The sequence below is a fragment of the Chiloscyllium punctatum genome, chromosome 45, assembly GCF_047496795.1.
Source record: "Chiloscyllium punctatum isolate Juve2018m chromosome 45, sChiPun1.3, whole genome shotgun sequence".
Taxonomy (NCBI): domain Eukaryota; kingdom Metazoa; phylum Chordata; class Chondrichthyes; order Orectolobiformes; family Hemiscylliidae; genus Chiloscyllium; species Chiloscyllium punctatum.
The window spans coordinates 64,069,389-64,087,881 of record NC_092783.1 but is presented as its reverse complement, the minus strand read 5'-3'; the positions used below and the strand labels follow the sequence as shown (position 1 = coordinate 64,087,881).

At 40.7% G+C, this 18,493-nt stretch overlaps 1 protein-coding gene across 11 annotated transcripts in view; it reads left to right on the top strand.

Annotated features, from left to right (window-relative positions):
- Positions 1 to 14,510, top strand: part of foxp4 (forkhead box P4) — a 395,078-nt gene extending 380,568 nt beyond the window's left edge. For all 11 annotated transcript variants that reach the window (XM_072563955.1, XM_072563956.1, XM_072563947.1 and 8 more), the window contains one exon: positions 291 to 14,510. In XM_072563955.1, the coding sequence (XP_072420056.1) occupies positions 291 to 435 (145 nt within the window). In that variant the 3' untranslated portion in view covers positions 436 to 14,510. The remainder of the gene's footprint in view (positions 1 to 290) is intronic.
- Positions 14,511 to 18,493: the final 3,983 nt, after the last annotated feature.

The following is an 18,493-nucleotide window of genomic DNA, read 5'->3' as shown; positions in this document are numbered from 1 at the left end:
AAAATGTAGACAGATGATGGGAGTGAGGTGTTTTTCCAAACACACGATCGAATAGATTCCTGGAAGTGGTCTCTGCCTCCATGCCTGATGAAACTTTAGTCCACACTGCAGATATGGGCGGGGTCTACACCTTGAGACCTTCCACTCATGATGTATCTACTGATTGTAGCAGCTCAATGGCCCCATTATTGAGTTGGAAGTTGATGGAATAGTCATTAAAGAGCATATAAAGGTGGAAGTATTCTTTAGTCTGTGATTGAATATCAACATATTTATCAAACTTTTCCCAGGCACCAGGTTCATATCAAGGAGGAGCCTGCAGAGTTGGAGGAGGATGATCCATCTGTCTCGATTATTGCGACAGCCAATGTGAATTCAGAAATGCAGGACGCGAGAGAGATGGAGGAGGAGCTAACAGCAGAAGAATTGGAATAAAATGGAACTCAAGCACTTCAACGTATTAAAAAATACAAAAAAAACAGGGTCAGACCTCATAACCTGCACATCCATCAGAACAGCATCTCCTGAGCTAACTCACCTGGGACTGAGAGATCAAAGCAAGGAGCACGTTCTTCAAATACCAACAGATACTTGAAGACTCTAATGGCAGCTTTAGTTAGCCATTAGCAATGGAGCATGGACACAACCAATTTATTTGGTGTAGACCAAATGACTCCAATTTATCAAAGCGAGACTGGTGACTATTTTATTAACTTTCTTCCCAAATGTTTTGTCGCTAAAACAGAGATGGTTATTAGTCTTCTGGACTGCCAGGTATTCACACAGAGCTGCAATGTGAATAAGTATGTATTCACTGCTAGGGCCCCAAACAGACTTTTTCAACCTGCTTTAAAGGTACCTCAATTTGAATTTTTTCTATTCAATGCTGTAGATAGCTCAACAGGCACATTGTATTCAACCAGAGAGCAACTGCGGAACTGTTTCTGGGGTATCAGATCCGTTTCTGAGATCAGATCAGATCAGATCTGAGGAAATTCAGATGAAAGATCCATCTCTGAAAGTGTTGACATGTCTTTAAACTCTCCCACTGCTATTTTAATTTTTTTGTGTTTTTATCTGGGACAGGGGAATGGGAAGGGCGGGAGAGGGGTATGGGACAGGGAGGGAAAAGGAAAGGGCCAACCTTTAAAATCTTTCTCACGTAAGCATTGTATTGCAAATTTCTAAAGATTAGATACTGTTGACGGAGACCTAATCGGAGGTACAACTGCAGAGACAATGGTTAGAGAGCCAGGTAGTCAGGTGTTCAATTCTTTCAGGCAGTAGAGGAACGTTCTGTAAAGCTAGCTCATCCATGTTTAAGAACAGTACATTGATATACTTTTAAAGAAATGTGAGTTGTCGAATGTTTCTTGTTGGTTCTGTTTTGGGCAATAGATCATCCACCTTTCCAAAGTAACTGAGACTTTCCTTTGTCCCAGAAAACTCTAGCGCCTGTTTGGGGAGAATCGAGGATGGTTACTTTTCTTCACTTGTTACTGACTCCCAGTGTCGGCACTCACTGTGGAAATTCATCTGTCACCGATGGACTTTTGAGCAAAATGCCAACAAGTCTAAAGCACTTGTAGACTTCTGGGGGAGAGAGAGGGAGAGGGGGCTGGGGCAAGGAGGGAGGGGAGAGCAGAGAGCAGGATGGTAATGAATGGCCAGGGGAGAGCAGATATAAAGGATAAAATGGGCCAAAAGGTCTCTTTCTGTGCTGTAAATGTCTCTGATTCTGTGAGAGTGGGATGTGGAGTGTGAAGGTGGTGGGAGCAGCGTGGGTAATGCAAGTCCAGCTTTCAGCTTCTTTGTGACAGGTTTTCACAGTAACTTGAGAAAATATGGTAAGAGAGGCAGGGAGAGAGAGAATTTCTCAGTGAAAGGATTTTGACAAAACAAGTTAGAGATTTTGAGGTTTCCTACAGAGGCTGGGTTGTGATGTTATATTCTCTCTCATTCATTCTTTCATTGCTTTGAATTTTTTAAATTAGTGTATGCACAGCGCAATTTCAGGCGCCAACATTTCATGTTTTACAGTGTTTCTCTATAAAAACACTGTTCAAAGATGGAGCAAAGATGCTAACTCCATGCGGTTATGTGTACCATGTGGGCCATGTCACGATTGAGAATACAGTAGTCCCCCCGTACCTGCGGGGCATACATTCCAAGACCTACTGTCGAAAGCTCAAAATCGGAGCTACGAACAAACCCATTCATTGCCAGCAGCCCCTGGTCCCTGGTTCCGGAAGGTTTCCTGTAATATATTCGGGCTGCAGTAAACCACGGGTAACTGAAACTGCGAAAAACAATTCCATGGATATGGTGGTCGACCTGTAACTCTCTCAGAAAAATAGCTCTTGCTGGCAAATTCCTATAGAGTTTTATCCCTGTTTCCTGGGCCTACAAAATAATGAGTGGGAATAGGGGGTTGGGCAAGGGCAGGGGAAATAGACTCGAGACAAGGTTAGAGCTCTGTGATGGTGATCTCCCCCATTTGGAAGATGTACATGAGTGGTCCACTCATGTGGAGCTTAGGGTTTCTTCAAAATAATCTGCACACAGCAAAATTCTAGTTTTCTGTTAACACCGTGCTGCCAAAACTAATTCTCAAACTAAGCTTTCCAGGTTGAAGTAGTTGACAGGTCTGTAATCCACAACCACCTAAGCCTGTACCTCTCATGGTCCACTGTGTGAGTGGTCCTCAGACAACACATGTCCCTCACCCAGTAATCTCAGCTCCTCTGGTCCATTTTACCATGGGGCATGGCCAGAGCTGGTATTTGGCTCTATCCTCTTCACTGAGTGAGAGAAAGCAGCAAAATGATTTGGGGAACAGCAATTTTCCCACAGAAATTGGAAGCAATCATTGGTGACTCGGGTGCAAGGGATTGATTTCCTGATATGAGATCAAGAGGGTCCCCAGCGGTGGGCTGTGTGGGACATGACCAGTCTCAGGAGAAATCTTCAGAGGAGGAGGGCAACAAAAACTAAACAAACATTGCTCTGAAGTCTCAGCTCTCAATGAGAGGCTACATAATGCTCCGAGTTTCCTGATTATACACAGCTAATTGTCAGAAACTTCATCACAAACGCATGTTGTCTTTGTTTAAGGAAGGAATTAAAATGATAAGAAAGAGAGATGACAACTAAATGTGAAAGGCAGCGAGAGAGAGGAGTGTTTCTTCAGCGAGAATTGGCTTTAATGTGATTGAAGAATTTAGACCGTCATTTGTAGAACACAAACTTTTCTTACATGTATTGGCAAGAATGCGATTCCAGCCCCATTAGTTTAAATGGTGCAGCTAGTGTGCGATTTTCTTATCACGCGAGCTTGCACAAGAACGAAACAATCGGGTTATACCAGAACCGACTGTATTGAGCATTAGTTTTGCCAGTTTCTGTGTTAACTAGGTCAGAAAGTTTCGTCATGATCACTAGGTGCAGCTTCGATGCAGTTTCACCCTGGAGCCACACCAGTTAGTCCCCACTCCCATCTCCATGCTTGTTCTGGCGAACATCAGTTAGCTCACCGAGTTGTTCCTGTGGTCAGTTATATGGCACATAAAGAGGGATTTGCCTCAATTTTCGTCAAACCATGTTGAGCTCTCCCCATTACAATCATTAAGACCTGATGACTGCATTCTGAATTCACACAATCTGCTTCAGTGACTGCATGAACAAGAGGCTTGTCAACTGATCATAGCTTGACTTGTACTCTGTAAGTCTTTGCTTGAGCTATCACCTTCTATCAATGAATATAGAATGGCCAGGTTCTTCAAGTGGAGTATCTGGTGAGATGTTGTGGTAGGTCATTGCCCGGCATCGTTTCAAGAAACGTGTTGGTGGAGATGCAGTGAAGAGTAGAAAAATATTGTTGCTGTTGTATGGAAGAGATATCAGAGTAGTCCATTCCCTGTGGGCAGTACAGATGCATGAACGTAAAGAATGGTTTCCAGAGTCAAATCCCCTGCTCCTATTAATTTGCAGAAATTTCCAGTTGCTGATAATAACCAAACTGAACAGAACAGAATCAGATTGCTCCACAAGTAATGGAACAGTGCTAAAATCAATCAGTTCCTATCTTCCAAATCAACTCCAGGAAATCTAAACAGGCAAAAGGATGATGAACGTAACTAGTGCTGTGATATGAGGATTCGGAGATCCAGATTAAAGGGAGCCATGCTCACCAGTTGGAGATCCCCAGGTGGATGGGATCCAGTAACACTGTGGACGTACGAGTTATAAATCTTGTGATTCGTTTTCCTCAGGTGAAGGCAGTTAAAGATTAATTGTTTCAATGACATTTTGAAACAAGGAGGGAAAAAATTGAAATATTATGAGGCATTAGAGTTTCCACGACAACACCATTATGATCACTGAATGAAAAAGGTCATTTATATCATTGAAAGTGGAATCATGAATAATGTAATGACCACTAATTAATTATGAAACCTGATATATTACATATCACAAGCCTTCATAATGCTGAAAACCAAAAGGTTATAACTAACCTGGCACACACATTAAAATATCTTGTTTTTTTGTGTGTGATAATGAACTTTTAAAAAATAATATGTAGTGAAATTTCAGGAATCCTGCAAGTATCCTGTCCTCTTGTTTGTTATCTTTTTGAGAATTCCTAATTCTCTTAATCGTCCTTTAATATGAAATGATTTTGAGGGTTTAAGTCAGTCAGAGCAGGTGGGAGATCCATAGCACCAAGTTGAACATCAGTTTATAATCCATTTGATAATGCTCTCTGCAAACATCAAGGAGTGTCAACACCAGTTTCAACATGCTCTCAGTTAATTCTTCCTTTTTGTTTCCTGGCTCTGAATTATCTGTGATTATTTCAAAAACTGGAAAATGAATGGGAGTAGGAATCCCCAGGTCGAGTTTGAATGGATCTCAGTATTGATTCCTTGGATTGAACTGTGGTGTGTTCAACTCTGAGTATGGGACCTTCAGAGCTCCTTATAGTATGAAAGATGAATTCATGAGTCTACACTTAAAGGGAGTACAGGGTGATAAGGCAAGACTGAAATGTTGGATTTACATGGAACTAACCACCCAATAGAACGCAGCTCCCCTGTTTGCTGAATTTATCCTGGTATAAGAAAATAGGAACAGAAGGAGGCCATTCAGCTCCTTGAGCATGTTCTGCCATTTGCTGCTTAATTCCAGTCTCAGGTTTTGTGTGAAAATGGATTTCGTTCTAAATTTACAGAAACACTGAGTGTGGGTGAAGGGGCGGGTGACTTTCACTCAACCTAGCAGAGCTCTGATTAGGAGAGACAATGGCCTAGACGTATTATTGTTGGACTGTTAATCTGGAGACCCACGTAATGTTGTGGGGAACTGGGTTTGAGTTTTGCCACGGCAGATAGTGGTATTTGGATTTAATAAAACATCTATAATTAGGAGTTCTAATGACCAATGAAATCATTGCTGATTGTCTGGGGGGATAAAATACCATCTGATTCATTAATGTCCTTTAGGAATAGAGGGTGCCATCCTTACCTGGTATGGTCTCCATGTGACTCCAGACCTACAGCAATATGGTTGACTCTTAACTGCCCCCTGGGCAATTAGGGATGGGCAATAAATGTTGGCCCAGCCAGCGACACCATATCCCACAAATGAATAAAAACAAAATTTGTGTTATATCTGACCTGCTCATGTATTGTGTTAAATGGGTGTAAAGTAGAAATGGATAGGGAGTAAAACAGGAAAGCAATTAGTGTCCTACTCAGTGTCTCAGATTAAACTTCTCCTCAGGGTCTCTGTATTGCCCACTCCCATTCTCAGTGACGAGTTGTAAAGTGATTCACTTGAATCCTTCTATTTTTTTACCATTTCTTTTGCAATTAACCAAAGATAATTTTTTTTATTATAGTAAAGGTGTCTGGTAGCCTAGGTCCTCACCTGAGTATTGTGTAGGGGTGGATCAACAGCAAAAGCTTCACAAAATTCGCAGCTCACATTTCTGTTGAACTGACGTCAATGACAATGTCTCAAACTTAGGCTATCACCACAAATCCAACAGCTATAGCCAAACACTTCAAAATAAGTGGTGCAAAACTAAGACAAGGTGAGACTAAATCCCTCAGAAAGAGGTGAGAAGATCAACTAAAGAAATGTCCACATTGAGAAATTTGAACACATAGTGTATAATCTACAATGAGGGACAATGACCATGACTGAACTAAAAAGGAATTTGTTTCTGTGTTCCTTTATTAGAAACCAATAAAGTTTTGAAACTTGTTCCTAAGAAACAATAAATTCAAAATTAGAATCACTCATAATTTATTTAAAAGTTGAGCTTAAATGTTCTGTGTTGGACTGAGCTCTGATACTGTGCCAAAGTTTAAACCTTTTATTATTTATTTTGCCTTTGGCGTGTAATTTTGTTGCAAATTCATTCTTTGAGAGAAGTTGGAAACCTAAAATGGGCAGATTTTTGTAGATCTGGGGTCAGAAATGTAATCATTTTAGGAAGCACCACTGTCCAGTGGGCAGAGATTGGACATTTGTTTCAAAACCGTTTGCATGGGGGTGAGAGAAAAAGGAAGGGGAGCATTTTCTCTCCAATGTTCAGTACTGACTATTTACTCTTACATGAGATGTGAGCATCACTGACTAGGCCAGCACTTATTGCCCATCCCTAACTATACCGGAGAAGGTGCTGGTGGTGGCATTCCCAAGTATCTGCTATCGTTGACCTACAGGGAGGTAGGTTCATGGGTAGGGGATGGTACTACCTGAGGAGCCTTGGTGAGTTTCTATGGTGCATCTTGTAGACACCAACTGTTTATTTTGAAATCACAAGCTTTCAGAGTGTAGCCCCTTTGTCACTTCACCTGATGAAGGGGCTGTGTTCCAAAAACTTTCAAATAAAATTGCGATTTCAAATAAACCTGGTGGACTATAACCTGGTGTCATGTGACTTCTGACCTTGTCCATCCCAATCCAATACTGGCGCCTCCACATCATGTAGATAGTATACACTGCTGTTATTGAGCATTGGTGACGGGGGGAGTAGACGTTTGTGGATGTGGTGCCAATCAAGCAACTGCTTTGCCCTGTTGGTGTCAATCTTCTTGAGTGTTGATGGAGCTGCACTCATCCAGGCAAGTGGGCAGTATTCCATCACACTCCTGACTCATTCCTTGTAGATGGTCACTGTCACCCAATTTACAATCTACCTTCAATGACCTCTATCTTCCATGTTCATCTTTCCAGTTGTTTAGTAAGTTCTGTTGGGGATGTAGGTGAGGATATCGCAGGTGACTGAGTTTTGGCTGTTACTGGCCTGCAATTCCTTCTCCTCAGGTTTTCTCTCTGTCTTTGCTATTGCTTTGCTTTTGAGGCAGGCTGCATTGTTGTGATGTGGCTGTGCCCAGGTCAGTTAGCCTGACCAAGCCTCACCCAGGATTCCAAATCAGAACACCTCAGCAAAAACCTTCTGAGGGCCCTTGTGACACTTCCTTTCACCACCCAGACTCAACGTCTCTGGAAAGATTTGCTTCAGTCAGTGAATGTTAGACACTGTGCCTGTGTGACCAGTGCAGCGCAGTTCTCACTGTCTCGGCATGGTGTGGATGTTTGATATCCTGCTCAGGGTCAGCTATTGTCTTCTGCCATCTCATCTCCAAAGCTTCTGAAGGTAGCTCAGGGAAAGGGTCTTAGCTTCTTGATGTGACACTGGTACCGAGTCCAAGGCTCAGATGGTTAGGGAGCCGAATGGGCAAGACTATTGCTCCATAAACTTTGAGTTTGGTCTTTAGACTGACTCCTCTGTGTTCCCAGGCTGAGTTTTAATGTCTGTCAATGTCTGACTGCACTTGCTTTGATAATTCCTCCGTGTGTCTCATTATCAATGCAGTCAGAGATCAGTGAAGCTGGTATGGTGATAACTTCTGGCTATGGGTGGAACCTTGGGGTAAAAGGTAGAGATTTCTTGGAATAGGCTGCTGCATTACTTCAGTTTCCTATCTTCTTATCATAAGACCAAAGTCGATGCTATACTGATCTATATTTAACTGTGGAATCAATCTCATGCTTGTGAGTGATCACCTAAATGTGTTCTCTTTCTTTTAAACAAATTGCATTGTTTCAGAGTGAGTTGTGATCTGAATCAGGGAATTGTTTATTGGCCTATCGAGAAGTGAAGGGAAGTGACCACTTGAATAGGGTCTAGCTACATCTATCATGGTCCATGTTTCAAAATCATTTAAAAATGAATGTTTTGCACCATAAATATAATAGCACTTGTTTCTATCAAAAGATTCACTTTATTTTGTCTTTCTCTCTACGAATACCTTTGTTCCTCTTATTGGTGCTCTCTTAGCACTGTGTTCCATGGCTTATGGTTTCTCTGTGTTACCATTGGGACAGCAAATCTAACAAAAGAATGGCAAATGTTTCAGGACATATTCAGATCGGAGTTCTTGACATAGTATTTATGAAGCTCTATCCCTTCTAAAGTACACCATCTCTTGCTGTCTAATCTCTGAGAGCACTGGTCTGAATTATCTCGTCATTTCCAGACTGTGTGCCTCAGAAAGTGGTCTCAGCCAGGCAATAACTGATTCCAGCTATTGACTAGATGTGATTCCATTATCCCTGAATGAACAGACCAACATAGAATTTGGATCACTGACAACCCAGATAAAAGACTGGCAATTCATAACACTTTCCTTCATAGAAACTGGACAGGTTTCATTCCCTCTCTCAATTTGGAGGGATGTACGGGTGAGGCAGTTTTCCCAAGGGATGTATTTAAGGGATGGCTATTCCAAAATGTCATGCTCACCTTGCGATGAAAAGTTAAAATCCAATCACACTTAGTCCTAGTTGGGCTTGGTCTTTATTTTTGGGCATTCTAAAAATGTAAACCAATTAAATATAAATTCTAAGAAATTTGCAGGAGCTTTTCATCTTATTGCTAGGACCTGAGAGTTCTTCCAGAGGAGTAGGTCTGCTCACATTTCATTGGCCTTGCCCTCCATTTCTTTTTGACTTTCTGCCTTTATAGGCACTCATCCACTTCTCAATCTCAGTCTTTTAAATCTTTGAGTAAAAATATTTCTTCCAAATTCTTCCTTCAATGATCTTGTAATGTTCAATCATTGTTCCAATGAACTGAGGATTAGAAACAGTTTTGACCATTAACTCTCTCAAAAGCTTAGATGTTGGAAGTTGGTCTATTGGCTCAGATCAATAAAGCAATGATAGCTCCAACTAGCCTTCAAAAACATTTCATGCAGAGACACTGCAAAATTCAGCGTTACTACCTCCTTGAGATTTGAAACCAGGATATTTAATTTAGTTGCAATTAGGAACAAGATATAATATGTTTTCTTTATAATAATCACAGCCTCACACATACTTAGGACATATAAACAAAAATCCAAAGAAGGCATCAAAGTTTATTAAAAGTCATCGAATGTTTTGAAAGCACCAAATACAAGGAACTTCAAGGATCAGGAATTATTTGCAACAACATGGTGTCCCATGTGTTATGAAATACTTTTTGATCTTAAGGTCAAGAACTTTAGCTTTAAGATGTGAACTTCCAAAAAATGTGAAAAATGGTTTGAACAGGAGTTAGAATGAAATGATCAAGGCCCTCAAGAGGGTCTTAACATACCTCGGACATCTGACATGTGGACTTGGATAGTAAGTGTTGACAAAGGCAGGGAAAGCACATAGAGCCAGTGAGAGTGCAGGAGGATAGTCGGGGTATACAGGGGTAGTGAGTACACACGAGGAGAGTGAAAGCTGTAAGGATAGTGAGTAAACTGTAGAATAGTTAGTGTACACGAGAAAAGTGAAGGTACACGAGGATAGTGAGTATCTCCTCCTGTTACCTTTTGCTTCTCTTTATCTCACCTTGAAATGGGTTGACCTGCTTGTGTTGTATTTCTAATGTTCCTCTTGAGGTTTTTTAAGGAATGTTATGATGGGCCAGTTCTTTAGTACTGATTTGAATTTACTTTCACCCTTGCTTCAGCATGTACTGTTCTGGTGTGACGATGTTGGGAATTTAGTAAGAATTTCAGCTTTAGGATATGGAAAGACGGAGAGCAAGAGGCACATTGATGGGGATTGGGAATGAAGCTATTCTGCTATGTAAATACATCATTCTGAATTAGGAGTTGGTTCGGTGTTTGTAATCTTTTAAACTGTTGTTAGATCATCTGACCTGCCACACGGTGAATGTATTTCATGCCCATCTCTTCCTCCTGCACTTATGGGAATTGTAAATCCCTTGGGATGGATTATAGACTCAAAGTCCATGAAATAACATATTACAAATATGCACCTCAGCAAAAAAGAAATGTTTGTGATGGTGAGAATTTTACTGAAGGACATGATGCACTTGTCAATATAAGTCAGACCATAACTTGGGAAAAAGCGATCACTTTAATGTTATATCTCTGTTTTAATTCTGTGCTTATTTAAAATGAATCTTGACTTCCTCCACAGTAGGAATAATGACTTGTGAATTTTGTTCTGTTGGGTTTGTGAGCAGAATCCACACAGGGTGAGGATGTGAGTTTAATGACATTCAATGACGCATAGAACAGTGTTTGAGCAGCTAACTAGCTCTCTGCTGGAGCAGCTTCAGAGCTGATTGGAGAATTTGTTTCACTGCTGGGTTTGAATTAACTATTCCAACAAGTTCTCTTGGCCATTTTATTTTAACTTCAAACCTTTACTAACAGAGCCATAATGCTCTCATTATAACAGTGTACTCTAGTTAGAGAAAGAAGGAGCCATTGTAATATTGCCTATATTTGAACAGAGATCAGCAATAAACTAGGAATCCTGTTTAAACAGATTCAAACAAGAGGCTGTTCTGGCAAGTGGTAACATCATTTGGAGAGGCATTGCCCTGCAGGGAGATAATGTAATGTTGGGGCACTTACTAACAGCTTTACTCGTTATCTAACCCTGTGGTGTTCCTGTTTGACAGGGACAGTGTAGAGGAAACTTTACTTTCTATCTAACCCCATGCTGTCCCCAACTTGTAGTGTTTGATGGGGACAGTGCTGAGGGAGCTGCACTCTGTATTTAATCCTGTGCTGTTCCTGTCCTGAGAGTGTTTAATGGGGACAGTGTGGAGGAGGCTTTACCCTGTATCTAACCCCGTGCCGTCCCTGTCCTGGGAGTGTTTGTTGGGGACAGTGCAGAGGAAACTTTACTCTCTATCAACCCTGTGCTGTCCCATTCTGTGGAGCTGGGAGGAGATGGGAAACCAGTTTAATTTAATAAATGTTGAAGTTGTCACTCCACAAACCCAGCAGTGACACATATAGATTTTTTCTGGGTTATGAATAAAGTAATTCTTTATTTTCTTTATCTTCTGCATTGCAAAGGAAGGATCTGGAGACCTCAAGGACTGAACTTTCATTAAATAAATAAAGAAAGGATGCTTTAAGACACATCTGTGACAAAAAAAAGCAAAAAAAAATTTTTAAATGCATAATATGAATATGAGTTGCCTAGTCAGAACAGAGATTAAGGAAAGACAGAGAGTTGTTTTTTGCGATATTTTATGTATCGATGTATATTCTGTAAGTTGCTTGCTCCCAAGAACTGAATTGTTCCTCCACTTGTTTAAGTATTGTACGGCTTTAAGCCCTGGTTTTGATTTTAGATTTGCTTACTCTGCTGTCAATGTGCTTCTTTTCTAGCCTAGCTTGTGGCAGGTTATATAGATGGATAGTTTAACCTTTTATTTTGATTGCTTTGTTAAACCAGATGGCATCTGAGTTGATGTTATTAACTTTTGGGGGAAAAAAACTCGTAGGTTTAAAAATAAGTGGTTTAGGTAATGTTTGTATATTTATCTTAGAATAATTTTGATACTTCCCTATTCAGTGTGTTAGGTTACTTCTCGCAAATATGAGGTTTTTAATTTTGTTTTTAATTATTCCTGTATTCATCAAGTGTTTTACCTCAAAGAAAAGCATTTTTTAAAAAAGATGATAAATAGGACCAAAAATTAAATAATAGGAGGGATACTCCCTGTGTGTCAAATATTAGATCCAAATACTCACCATCTCTCTTTTAGAATCTCTTTATATTCCTCATCTAAAGCAGCTGATACATGCATTTCCAAAGCTAAATCTCACATGGATGTTTTTAAATTGGAAGCTGTGTAATTATACATTGTTGCATTAATGTTTAAGGGCACCAAGCATTCATCTCTTCCTAGTAATGTTTGAAATAAAACCCCATTAAAATGGACCTTCTGCTGTACCACAGAACTTGGGGATCTCGATGTCAGTGAATTCGGGATTCCTTTGCTAATATCATGGACAGTAATTTCACTTCCCTCCTCTCAGCTGCCTTGTGTGTTTTAAGAGTTGTTGAAGGTGTTCTTAGTCCTTCTCACTGCCATGAACAAAAAGGAAAAGAAGCAGAAGAGGTGGAGAAGGTTTGAGACTGAAAATGTGGATAGTGTAATTGAATCTGGAGAGTGTCAATGAGGGGGAGATTGTCAGTACATTGCATTGCTGTGAATACTCTGGTCACTGTGATATAAAATAAGAAACATTTGTAAATTATAAAGTTATACATTTATCCAAAATTTGCCGCCACTTTATCACTGCCCACTTTGTGTGACTCACCCAGAAAAATATATCTTTCTTTTTTCCCTGTGATGTCACAAGTCAGAGGGATCAGAGTCATTCTTCCTGCCTGTTTTGGAATTGACTCTCCGGTGTTTGAGACACATTCCCCCAAAGAGACAGAATTCTTTCCCAAGGATTCGATTTGATTTGACCTCAGCGTTCTTCTGCACCCTCTCCCAGTTGAAAAGGAAGTGCTGGTGACTACATGCAAAGCACAAACAGAGTTGTGCTGCATCCTCAGCCTGTGCTTAACACTTACTGTCAGCAAGGCTTTGGGAGTAACCAACCAGGACCCCTGTACCCTGATCGGTCTCCAGCTGAAAGTTCATCGACATCAGAAAAGGGAAAAGAACAAAAATGGCAAATTGAAATCAAGCATTTCTGTAGTTTCCCACTCTTAATAAAGGATGTTGTCTCTCACAAGAATGACCTTCTACAAAATTGTTGATTGATGTGTATTACCAAAGAATCCAAAAAAATGGGAAAGGAATTTTTAACCCATTGACATCTTAACTTCCTTGTTTTAGTGTTCTATTATTGTGGCACTAACAAACTTGGGAAGAACCCTTGGATTTGTAAAAATTATTCCCATCAATTCATCCAAGTTGATGGATGGCACCAGGGTCAGTGTACAAATGGAACAAAGGGTTCTTGTGGCCACAGTGGTAGTGTCCCTAACTCTGAGTTAGGGGGCCTAGTTCAAGTGCCACTGCCTCCAATGGTGTGCAATAACATCTCCAAATACGTTGATTGGAAGCATCTACAAATCCCCAGGAATTCCCAACATCTCTCCTTGTGTCACAAATTTTCTTGTATTTGATTGATCTAGGATTCCAGGAACTGAATGATGTATCTGGAGAGGTGAAGTAATTGGCTTTTTACTGTTTTTACAAGAGTTCATGGATCCCAACTGGAGATTTGATGATTAAAATAATGACCAAATTAAACAAAGAGTTAAACTCAACCAACAATTCAATAAGATTTGACTTCAGTTCTCAAAACAAAACAGGAATGATGAAAATTTGAATAAAGAATAGAAAATGCTGACAACAGAAAGTAGGACCTGTCAGAGTCTGAAGAGAGAAAAGACAGATTACTGTTTAGGGAGTGACCATTCTTCAAAACCCTCATTTAAAATAAAATGTAAAGAAATATCAAATAATGAATATTTGCCCCTTGTGGCAATGTTTATGAATGAGTCAACCTCCCCCACTCTCCAACTGTCTCCTGTGAGATCCAGTGTAAACCTGGTTCAAGGTGTATATTTTTAAAAATGCATTTTACAGGTTTTCTCACTGTCTGTAGTTGGCAGTTTGGAAAAACCTGATGTCACCTTCAGTAAAATGGAATCATTTTGTGAGAGTGAACCAGCATTTCAGCTCATTGTGGTTGTAAAAGCTTGAGCTGAAAAGAACAACAGACTGATTTAAATCAGTTTTATATATTTATTTTTTAATCTTGTCTGATTACAGTGTAGTCTGAGGAAGAATAAAAACTACAGCTCAGTGTATCGACAACCATCCATTTAATCTGATGCGTTTGTTGGTTTATTCCTTCTCTTTCTCTCTCCCACTTCCTTTCTCTCTTTCTCTCATTTTGATTCTCCGTTGCTGGCCATCATATTTGTAAGATGACATTCCTGTCTGTGACCTGAAGGAAGATGGTGAGCATCTTTCAATCAGTCACTGCCCATTTCTTTCAGACTGTAATAACACCTTTGGTATATTTGTAACCTGATATTCCCTGTCTGTACAGCAGACATTAAACAAATGTACAGTAGTTTTAGTTGCATGTATTCAGTACTAATTATTGACAATGGCATTATAAAATGCAATAAAAAAAACTTATCACACTGTTTAAAAATTGTCCTGGACTTTTAGTGTAGAACATTAAATAATTATCAAGACATCATTCAGAATAGAACAGTATGTCTCAAGGTGGGTGAGCATGTGTTTGTGGGTGTGTCTATGTGAGTATGTTTGTCTCTGGACTGTATATGTGTGCGTGTGTGTGTGTGCGCGCTACCTACTGGATATCTAACCCTATACATGTGTGCCTGTCTCCCCACATATGACAATTTCATCTCCCCACCCTTTTCCTTCAATGGCACTATCTTCCTCAATCGCACCCATTCAGCTTCTGACCAGACTAACACAGTGAAATCTGATCTTCAGGTTTGAAATTACTGATGGGGCTCCAATAATCCAGAACCTTAAGAATAGCTCAGAGTGAAATCAGTCGACACACAAACTTGTTTTCCCACATCCTCTCTCCTGCTGAGTTTAGCACTTGTGTTCTTCACAATATTGACCATTACAGCACCTCAAATGCACATCCAAGATGTTTCTGAATGTGAACAGTTTGTGAACAGAGAAGATGCCTCACCAACTCACCCCTCTTTTGAAAAGATTTATCCTTAATTCTCCTTTCATTGTTCTGCCAATTTTATTTAATTTACATCCTATGGTTATTGACCACTCAGCAGGAAATACCTCATTGCTATCCACTGGGTCCAGGTCCCTCATAATTTTATACACTACAGTTAAATCTCCCTCAATGTCCATTATTCTTTAGAGAGCAAGCTCAGCCTATTGAATCTTTTCTCAAAGTTAAAATTCTCCTATCCTGACAACATCCTCATAAATCTCCTCTCCTCATTGTCTCTCTTGAGATCACTTCCTTCCTGGAATGTGGTGACCAAATAAAACACTGTAATCTAGCTCATTTAGCCTTCATAGAGTCATAGAGCTGTACAGCATAGAAACAGACCCTTTGGTCCAACTTGTCCATGCCAACCAGATATCCTAAATTAATCTAGTCACATTTGCCAGTGTTTGTCCCATATCCCTCTAAACCCTTCTTATTCATATACCCCATCCAGTTGCCTTTTAAATGTTGTTATTGTTCCAGCCTCCACCACTTCTTCTGGCAGCTCATTCCATACACGCACCACCCTCTGCATGAAAAAGTTGCCACTTATGTCTCTTTTAAATTGTTCCCTTCTCACCTTAAACCTCTAGTTTTGGACTCCCCTATCCTTGGGGAGGGACCTTAGGTATTTATTATAAGCCAACCCCATCCTCAGTTTCAGTCACTCCAGGGAAAATAGCTTCAGCCTATTCAGCCTTTCCCTAAAGCTCAAACCCTCCAACCCTAGCAACATCCCTGTAAATCTTTTCTGCACACTTTCTAGTTTAATAACATCTTTCCTATAGCAGAGAGAGCAGAATTGAATGCAGTAATCCAAAAGTGGCCGAACCAATGTCCTGTACAGGTGCAACATGATCTCCCAACTCCTACACTCAATGCTCTGACCAATAAAGGTGTGCATTTACCACCCTGTCTCCCTGTATCTTCACTTTCAAGGAGCTATGAACCTGCACTCCAAGGTTTCTTTGTCCAGCAACACTCCCCAGGACCTTACCATTAAGTGTATAAGTCCTGCACTGATTTGTCTTTTGAAAATGTAATACCTCACATTTACCTAAATTAAACTCCATCTGCCACTTCTTGGCCCATCAGCCCTTGTGGTCAAGGTCCTATTGTACACTGAGATAATCTTCTTCATTGTCCACTGCACCACCAATTCTGGTGTAATCTGCAAACTTACTAACTATACCTCCTATGTTAACATCCAAATCATTTATATAACTGATGAAAAGCAGTGGATCCAGTACTGATCCTTGTGACACACTGATGGTCACGGATCCCCAGTCTGAAAAGCAATGCTCCAACACCACCCTCTGTCACTTACCTTCAAGTCAATTTTTTATCCAAATTGCTAGCCCTCCCTGTATTTAATGTGATCTAATCTTGCTAATCAGTGTACCATTTGCAACCTTGTCAAACGCCTTGCTGAAGTCCACGCAGACACCATCGACCACACTGCCTTTGTCAATATTCTTTGTCCCCCCCTTCAAAAAAATTAGTTAGTGTGACAAGCCACGTTGACTATCCCTAATCAGTCCTTGCCTTTCCAAATACATGTAAATCTTGTCTCTCAGAATACCCTCCAACAACTTACCCACCACTGACATCAGACTCACTGGCTTTTCCTCACCACCTTCTTAAATAAAGGAACCACATTAGCTACCCTCCAGTCTTCCGGTACAACTACCTATAGCTGTTGATGAAATATATATCTCAGCAAGGGGCCTGGCAATCACTTCCCCAGCTTCCCACAGAGTTATAGTGTACATCTATTCAGGTCTTGGGGATTCATCCACCTTTATGCATTTTAAGACATTCAGTGCCTCTTCCTCTACAATATGGACACTTTTCAAGATATCACTGTTTATTTCTCCAAGTTCTCGAGCTTCCATATCCTTCTCCACAGTAAACACTGATGCAAAATACTTGTTTAGTATCTCCTGCAGTTCCAGTCATAGGATCTTTAAGGAGCCCTATTCTCTTCCTTGTTACTCTATTGCCTTGAACATATTTGTAGAAACTCTTTGAATTCTCCTTAACCTTATTTGCCAAAGCTATCTCATATTCCCTTTTAGCTCTGCTGATTTCTTTCTTGAGTTTACTCCTACTGTCCTTATATTGCTCGAGTGATTTACTCAATCCCAGCTGTCTATACCGGCCATATGCCTCTTCCTTTTTCTTTACCAGTTCCTCAATTTCTCTGGTCATCCAGCATTTCCTATCTCTCCCAGTCTTGCCCTTTACGCTAACAGGAACATACTGCCTCTGGCCTCTCGTTATCTCATTTTTGGAGGCTTCCCACTTTCCAACTGCCCCTTTATCTGTGAATAGCCTTTCCCAATTAACTTTTGAAAGTTCTTCTACAAGCCGCCCAGCTTGTAGGTCAATGAAGGGAATTCTCCCACATGCCTTCCTAACCTAATCTACTTGTCCTGGATCACTAAGGGCTCAGTGCCCCTGCTCCCGTTCCCTTGGTGCCTTTACACTCATCAGTATCCTGCTTTTGTTTTGCTTCCTCTCATGTCACCTTTGCCAAATTACCTCACACTTCCCTGCATTGAAATAAATTTGAAAATGTGTTGCTGGAAAAGCGCAGCAGGTCAGGCAGCATCCAAGGAGCAGGAGAATCGACATTTCTGGCATAGGCCCTTCTCCTGCTCCTTGGATGCTGCCTGACCTGCTGCGCTTTTCCAGCAACACATTTTCAGCTCTGATCTCCAGCATCTGCAGTCATCACTTTCTCCTTGAAATAAATTTGCCAACTTTCTATCTGCAATATCCTTCTACAATCTACAGATTCCCTTTTCACTAGCATTTACACAACCAATTTTCATGGCATTTGCAAATGTCTAAATCAAAGCCACAGCATTCAAATTTGAATAGCTAATATACTTCATGTTAAACAAGGGACTTAGGACAGACTTCTATGGAACTCCATTGGGAATAGACTTTCCCTAAAAAAAAATTTATTCATAGGATGCTGCTGGCTGGCCAGCCATTTATTGCCCAGCCCTTATTGCCCAAGGACAGTCACCCACATTGCTGTGGATCTGGAGTCACATGTAGGCCAGACCAGGTAAGGATGGCAGATTTCCTTCCCTGAAGGACATTAGTGAAGCAGATGAAACCTGAAGAGTTGCAATAGGAAGAGCAGCTTTTACCCATTCCTTGGGCCCAGATGCTGCTAAAGTTAACTTTCTCATTCTTTTCTGATGAACTTGCCAGTATTCTTTCTTCTCCTGAACAGCCCATAACTCATCACTGGGGCCTGATTTGCTGTGTTCTTCCAGCCTCCTGCCTGTCAATTTGGATCCCAACATCTGCAGTTTTTTTGTCTCGAATCCAATTTGACAGTGGCTTCGGAGGCATCCGTCTGCTCAACCTGTCCCAGTGACTTGGCATCGACTCAGCAATTT